This window comes from Pteropus alecto, unplaced genomic scaffold, assembly GCF_000325575.1.
Source record: "Pteropus alecto unplaced genomic scaffold, ASM32557v1 scaffold123, whole genome shotgun sequence".
Classification (NCBI taxonomy): domain Eukaryota; kingdom Metazoa; phylum Chordata; class Mammalia; order Chiroptera; family Pteropodidae; genus Pteropus; species Pteropus alecto.
Window position 1 is genome coordinate 7,089,073 of NW_006433950.1, and position 7,950 is coordinate 7,097,022.

Below are 7,950 nucleotides of genomic sequence, written 5' to 3' on the forward strand. Positions count from 1 at the left end.
TTAACGCCTGTGTGGCCTGGTCCTTCCCAGCTGCTAACGCGTGTGATTTGTGCCCGATTTCTTTGCCACCTCTCCACTAATTGGAGTTGGTTACTGAGAGGCTATGACTGTGCCCTAATTATTGTCCCTTTATTGCTAAGACCTGTGCCATTCAGCCTTCCCCGTGGACACTTCTTCCAGCTCTGAACTGGCCTGCAGGGGTGTGCCACAGACCCTCTTTATTTCAGAGACAGGGTGCTGGGCCTCTGCTGGCTCGAGAAGAAAAGCCAAGTTGAATGTCCTTGCTAAATTGCCGCTCTTCGCCCCTGAGCCTGTGCAGTGTAGAGGTCCTTTATCAACACAATAATACTTCCTTAGGAAGTCATGAGATTTCCTTGTGTGTAACTGAGGTAATTCAGACTTGGTACAGCAGAAAATAGGTTTTATACCAAATCCTGTATTAATTATACAATAGCTACATGAGATGAATAACATTAAACACATTAAACTCACCAGCCTCCATTCCCTTGTTAAGAAAAATCCAGGACTCCAAATGGTTATTTAGCCCTTCTGGCATAGGCACAAGAGAGTTTATAAAATACTTCATCAGGCTTTGGCTAAATTTTTGTAACATAACTTTTGCGTGTATTGATCTTCAGCCATAAAAACTTGATGTATGTAGTAGTATTTATTTGCTACAAGTCAGCAAAATGAGTCAGAATTTCTTAGAGTATACAAAGACCTTTAGCATTTTTTAATGGGTTTACATATATGATTGCTCATGACTGCTTTTTCCTTAATAAACCTAATCCTTAACATTGGTGCTTGACTTCACCTATGGTGCCAGGCTGCATTCCTTGGTCTTATATCTGGTAAGCCATCCCATTTCTTTTATTTCTTATTTAGTTTTTTAGGATTATCTCGTCCCATTAATTCCTTTAGCATCACTCAGAGCTATTTGGGAGTTTTCTGTCCACAATTATTGTAACCTTATTTTCTTTTTCACTCTAGTGGCATCACTCTCTGATGGCATCATTTTTAAGGATTCATTGTCACATTTTGATAAAGGGAATATTTTAAAATAATTATACTCACTTTTAAAGTATTTTTGTTGATGCTAACCCACTGACATGGGCGTGGGGAAATGGACCAGATGGTTGAAGGGAGTCCAAAGGTACAAACTTCTGGTTATAAAACAAGTCATGGAGATGTAATATACAGCATGTGGACTATAATTAATAACACTGAATTGCATATTTGAGAGTTGCTAAGAGTAGATCTTAAAAGTTCTCATCACAAGAAAAAAAGTTCTATATCTGCATGGCGACAGATGTTAACTAGACTTATAGTGATAATCATTTCGCAGTATATACAAATACAGAATAATTATGTTGTGCATCTGAAGTAATATCATGTTGTATGTCAATTATACCTCAATTTAAAAAGAGTAAATTTGAATATGGGTTATATTTTGGACAATAACAGTATGTTAATGTTGAATTTCTTGGTGTCATAATAGTATTGAGGTTAGAGAGGAGAATGACCTAGTTCTTAGGAGATACCTGGTAAAGTATTTACAGATGAATAGCCCCTGATTTCTGTATTTCTATAACATTTTTAAATAATTTAGAGGAAAAGATAAGTAGGTATATATGTATATATGTGTGTGTATAGCTGTATGTTTAGAATGAAAGAAAACATTGTACACATGTTAACAATTGGTGAATCTAGATAAAGGGTAGATGAGCATTCATTGGACTATTTTAATTTTTTCTAGGTTTAAAGTTTTCAAAAGAAAAAACTTAAAAGAGCCCACTAGAACATTAGGCTATGAGCCGTTGCAATTATTATTCTGCACATTGGCCCTAATGTGCTTGAAGTGCACAGTTATGTTCCTCCAGGGATTTTTTTTAGTACCTGCAGAGATGAGAAATCTTTGCAATGATGCACTGCCCACTGAATAATGCGGTTGGCTTCCATACACATGCAGTTTCCTCTTCTGTGCCTGGCTTTGAAGTCCAGGCCCTCCCTACCCTGCAGAGTTCCCAGTCTCATGTCATGGATATGGACACAGATATGTGTAATATGTGTTTTCAACCTCCCTCTTTTTTTCTTTTACACTTTTCTAGTTATAAGAATTATACCCTTGTGACTGTCTTTGGGAATTTGCATCAAGCCCAGCTGGGTGGGGTGCCTGGGACTTACCAGTTGGTTCGAAGTTTCCTGAACATTAAACTTCCAGCTCCGTTGCCTGGACTTCAGGTATTGGCAGCTTTCTCTATGTGATCAGTTACACCCCCAGTTTTCAGTTAAAATGAGATTATGTATAGAAATTGCTGTGTGGAAGAGAGGCCAGAGGGGCAAGGAATGAAGCTGGAAGACCTTGGGAGGCCAGCGGGGCAGGAGGCCAGCTGACGATGGTGCTTGCTCAAGTCGGTGGAGGAGGGGGTGTGGTGCGGGGTGGGGACGATGTCCTTGGGTCCTAGATGTGTTTTGAAAAAAGAGCCAATAGGTCTTGTCGAAGAACTTGGATGTGGGTGTGAGAGGCAGAGTGAGGGATGACTTCCTGAGGTTGTTGCCTCTAACAACTAGAAAAATGGAGCTAGACGTAGCTGTTAGGATGTGGCCTCTCTTCTCAGCTCATAGTCCAATTGGGGAATTACCTCCCAGTCACTTATTATACTGTGTGCAAAACACTACTTGGGAGCTTTGTACCAAGGGTGTTGGGATACATAAGAGGCTGGCTCCATAAATGAGGTGAGGTTCACTTTTGTGCTTGAAAAGTCTGGGCTCACCAGTCTGAGAGCTTGGACAAGGGTATTCAGTGAGGTTACAACGTGGAGACAGTAAAGAATACCTGGCATATTGGGTCTGTGGTAGGGCTTGGCAAGCTTGAGGCCAGCTGGTGAAAGCCTTGAATGCCAGGCCAAACACTTTGGACGTAAACAGTTCAAAGGGGTTTAAGTGGGGAAGGGCCCCGATCAGATCTGGGTTTGAGAGTCCTGTCAGGGAAAGGGTGGAGGGGCCAGAAAGGTGCTCCGCAGTTCACTTCTCTGGAGAAGCTGGGCAAAAGCAGAGAGAGAAGGGTAACCACAGCCTGCTACACAGAAGGATGACCAAGCAGGATCCGGATAGGTAAGCTCCAGTCCTGGAAGAGCCAAAACTGCTGCCTTCTCAGATCCCCAGCGCCTAGCACAGTGTCTGAGACATACCTACTCAGTAAGTGCTGAGTGAACAACGAAAGAATGAGTGAAAATGCCAGGATCCAGATCCATCTGGCTAATCAGTAGTTAACATTGTATAAACTCAAGTATGATGATGACAGTCTCTGACTGGTCAGTGACCGTCTTTAGCCCTCGCTTTGTGGCAGTTGCAGGAGTGCACGTCTGTCCAATCTGACAGAACGTGTTATGTGATTACTGCAGGCTGCTGGGATTCCGTGGAGAAACCACAAGCTGGCTGTGAATCGGGTGGGGCTCACAGTGCTTTGGAGGAGAAGCATTAGGGCCAGACTGCCACTTACCAGCTGACCTTGAACAAATAACTTCGTGTCCCTATACCTCAGTTTCCTCATATCTGTGCACGTCTGTCCGATCTGACAGAACGTGTTATGTGATTACTGCAGGCTGCTGGGATTCCGTGGAGAAACCACAAGCTGGCTGTGAATCGGGTGGGGCTCACAGTGCTTTGGAGGAGAAGCATTAGGGCCAGACTGCCACTTACCAGCTGACCTTGAACAAATAACTTCGTGTCCCTATACCTCAGTTTCCTCATTTGTAAAACCTGATGGGGTTATGGTGAACATTAAGCGGCGTAATACAAGGAGAGGGCTTAGCTGAAGGTCAGCACATCAGAACGCCATGAGAGAGCTTTTTGCCTGTTAATCTGAGCATCTTTCCTCTTTCAGGATGGAGAGGTGGAAGGCCATCCTGTGTGGGCACTGATCTATTACTGCATGCGCTGTGGAGACCTGCTTGCCGCTTCCCAGGTGGTTAACCGAGCCCAGCACCAGCTGGGGGAGTTTAAAACCTGGTTCCAGGAGTACATGAACAGCAAGGACAGAAGGTGCGGTGGCTCTCACAGCTAGAGATGGTGCATCTGGAAGCAGCCACCTGGAATTAACAGGGTGGCCTCCACCGGCATTGCCCTCTGCTCCCTGTACATGGCTCAAAATAAATTTCTACTTGGGAAAAAATAAAGTTTAGGAAGGGAGTAAAAGTCTCTTAAGAATAACAGTTGAAAACAGTAACAGAGCCCCATTCTGACACTCATGTTCCCGTGTGGGAGGGACTGCGGCCAGGAGCATGACTTGATTTACTCAGTAAATCCCAGGCACAGCAAGGCGTGTTATAAAGTGACACTTTGTTGCATTGTCTTTATTTACTTACACTTAGTGCTTTTCCGGTTGGCCCACTACGTTGTCATGCAATTCATAGCTCAAAGGCTGGAATAAGAAGTTTAAATATTCATACATGGATGTAGAAGAAATGACAGTGGTTGTCCCAGTAACACCTGTGGAAAACTAGGGACAGTTTGTTTGGCAGTGTTAGTAATGCCATGGCCAGAAATTGTCTTAAGCCACAACCCCCCGCTTAGGGAGTGTAGAGCCAAGTTAAAGTCCTGGGTTCCCCCCGGTGGGCCCCGAGGCAGGCGTTTGGATGCAGGTGTGTATCTGGATGGTGCCCCCACAGGGGTGAGGGAGGAGGCCAGCGGGAGGCCCAGATGGTCAAGGGGAGGACTCGCTCTTTCCGTCACTGCTTCGGGGCCGCTGCAAGGTGGGGTGCAGTGTGCACTCCCCCTGCGGTTCTGACCTGCCCTGGAAGGCCTCGACCGGAGGAAGCGGCAGGCAGAGAGACATGGGTGCTGGTGGTTGCCATTCAGATTAAGGCGACGATACTTGGGATATGGGCGGGCCAGTGCCTGTCACGCTCGGTGAAGGACGGCGTCATAACTGTTATGTCATTGAGACCGGCGTGCTTTCAGATGCCCTTGAGGATCCTTGTTGAGTCTAGTGTCTGTGTGTTCCCTTGTGTCTTTAGATTGTCCCCAGCTACAGAGAACAAGCTCCGGCTGCATTACCGCAGGGCCCTCAGGAACAACACAGACCCCTATAAGCGGGCCGTGTACTGTATCATCGGCCGATGCGATGTCACCGACAATCAGAGCGAAGTGGCCGACAAAACTGAGGACTACCTGTGGCTAAAGGTAGGTGCTGCTCCTCTTGCCAGGGCCTTAGTCCCTTCCCTCTGCCCGTGCTCCTCACGCAGATTTCACCTGCTTCATGTGCGATGCCAGGAAAGTGGTTGGGCTCGTGGACCGCCTCCTAGCGCCATTGTTTGATTACGTAATTCCCGATGGGCAGCCACAGCCGTTAGTGCACGGCTGCTGAGAAACTACACCTGCGCACCTGGCTTGGGACGTAGTTTGTACAAATGCGTGTGTTTCTCTTGGGGGTTTAGTTGAACCAGGTGTGTTTTGATGATGACGGCACCAGCTCCCCGCAAGACAGGCTCACTCTCTCGCAGTTCCAGAAACAGTTGTTGGAAGACTACGGTAAGATGTCCTGAACATGGCCACCTTCCCTTTCGTCCACCTCCTTACCCTCAGTCGCTGCTTACCTTTCCTCTGGGAAAATCCTTCATCTCTGATTTCTGTCTTTCCTTCAAAATCCTGTGGGTCTTCCAAACACAACACAACAAAACGATTTCAAATTCGAACAGAGGCCATGTGGCCTTAAGCAACTCATGTGACTTACACGGTCATGTATAGTAAACTGTTTTCTCTAGTTCTTTGAACTGCTCTGGTTGACATTTGCTCAGGGAGAGGCAGGAGGACCTGCCTGCTCCGTCCTGGTAGGTCTCTCAATGACTATCTGAGCACAAATGAGGGATGAATCGCTTTTTTCCCCACCTCTCCTTGTTTAAGAATTCTGGGAAGAAAACAAGATCGCAGCTGGTGCTCAGCCATTGCTGAACGCAGGTGTCTGTGAGTCTAGGTAAACTGATGCGCCTCTCTCCATGGAGCAACTCAGGACCATGGAGATGAACAGCCCCTTCTGTATTCTGTTTTAAGGTCCCGAACTCTTTGTCTCCCACCTGGCACAAGCAGTTTGGGTTTTACAGCGTGACCCCTGCGTGCCGGTTGCCTTGCGAGGTGTAGAGGTTGTGGAACCAGGTCCGGGTCCACAGGGTGTCCCACCGTCCAGGGCCCCCTTCATCCCGCCCTGCAAGTCCTCAAAGCACACGGGGCCTCTGCCTGGGGCCAGGCCGCCAGCAGGAAACCCTTCTGAGTCGGCTGTGTCTCCTGTCCCCCAGGCGAGTCCCACTTCACGGTGAACCAGCAGCCCTTCCTCTACTTCCAAGTGCTCTTCCTGACGGCTCAGTTTGAGGCCGCGGTTGCCTTTCTCTTCCGCACGGAGCGGCTGCGCTGCCACGCCGTCCACGTGGCGCTGGTGCTCTTTGAACTGAAGCTGCTTTTAAAATCCTCGGGACAGAGTGCTCAGCTCCGTGAGTATCTTCTGGCAGTAGCGTGACCACACACTCCACGTCGGGTGGTGGACACGTAACCGCGCGCAAGCATCTGGGCAGATGGCAACAGTCATTTGAGAGCACTGTAGACAGTGCCGTACGCAGCGCTGGCTTTGTGGCCGGGCAGGCAGGTTGCTGGAGGCTGGTGGCACGGGATGCAGTGCCTAGAGTCACAAGTCTGGCTCTCATTCTGGCTCTAACTGGAACCCTTGGAACGCCACCCAGCCACCCCCCACACCATGCAAACCTGCCTGGGGTGTGAGAGGCAGAAGAGGGGGAGAAGATAAATGTGATGCATGGCTGCACCTTCCTCAGTAGGTGCCCCCAAGTCCCCCCAGAGCACGACCCATCGTGGGCCATTGTCTCCACACTGGAAAGAAATTGAGAACGGGGTGGGGAGAGGATTGGCCGAAGCTTCCGCCAGCAGGCCCCGGCTGGGCTGCGGGAGCAGGTGCTGCTGGGCCTTCGGACTCAGCCCCCACAGCTTCTGGTTGCCGGGGTCGGGGGGCAGTGTGGTTGTGACTAATTGTGTCCCCCACGGTGCAGTCAGCCATGAGCCCGGCGACCCTCCCTGCATGCGGCGGCTGAACTTCGTGAGGCTGCTCATGCTCTACACCCGGAAGTTTGAGTCCACGGACCCGAGGGAGGCCCTCCAGTACTTTTACTTCCTCAGGTAAAACTCGTTTTGACCATGTACTTCAGCTGGTTTTGATGTTTGCCATTCTGAGAATCACTGTGGGAGACCTCGGGTCCGCACGAGAAACCATCCTGTTTTTGTCCCCTTACAGGGACGAGAAAGACAGTCAAGGCGAAAACATGTTTTTGCGCTGTGTGAGTGAGCTTGTGATAGAAAGTCGAGAGGTATGTGGGTTTCCCTTTCTCTCCCACCCACGATTGTCCTATGTGTATTCTCATGCCGATGTGGCGTGCGGTCACCTCAGTATGGTTACAGTGGGTATGACCGAGATTTTTAGAGTTTTCTTTGGTTTTTGACGGTGAAAATATTGATTCAGTCTCACTGTTTTCTAGTTTGTGTAAGACCTCTCCCACCTGCACTGTTTTCTTCCCTACTTTTGTCTCCAGAGAATTGTGGATTCTGTGTATATCTCGTCCAGTAAATCGAGTAAACTATTTTTTGTCTCCATAGTTTGATATGATTCTCGGGAAACTAGAGAATGACGGAAGCAGAAAGGTACGTTAAGTGCACACCTAGAAATGTGTTTGCAGTTGGGGAATTATAATTAACAAAAGAATACAGTTAGTTTTTAGAGTTCAAGGCACTAAAGATGCAAATCCAAATAAAGTCACTTAGTTTAAAAAACAAAGTGAATATTACAGGCCCCAAGTGATGACCTTGATTTTGTACACATTTCTGTTTTTCCTTAAAATACGTAAACTTTTTATTATGGTACTCATCTGTTCATGCCTGCCTTTTTTTTTTTTT

The 7,950-nt window shown here is 47.6% G+C and overlaps 1 protein-coding gene across 1 annotated transcript in view; it reads left to right on the forward strand.

The window, feature by feature from the left end:
• NUP93 (nucleoporin 93) overlaps nucleotides 1–7,950 on the forward strand; it is an 86,942-nt gene that overhangs the window by 71,137 nt on the left and 7,855 nt on the right. The window contains exons 9-16 of the mRNA XM_006908772.1: nucleotides 2,109–2,241; nucleotides 3,887–4,044; nucleotides 5,019–5,184; nucleotides 5,439–5,532; nucleotides 6,294–6,485; nucleotides 7,053–7,179; nucleotides 7,295–7,367; nucleotides 7,654–7,698. Of these exons, the coding sequence (XP_006908834.1) occupies nucleotides 2,109–2,241; nucleotides 3,887–4,044; nucleotides 5,019–5,184; nucleotides 5,439–5,532; nucleotides 6,294–6,485; nucleotides 7,053–7,179; nucleotides 7,295–7,367; nucleotides 7,654–7,698 (988 nt within the window). The remainder of the gene's footprint in view (nucleotides 1–2,108; nucleotides 2,242–3,886; nucleotides 4,045–5,018; nucleotides 5,185–5,438; nucleotides 5,533–6,293; nucleotides 6,486–7,052; nucleotides 7,180–7,294; nucleotides 7,368–7,653; nucleotides 7,699–7,950) is intronic.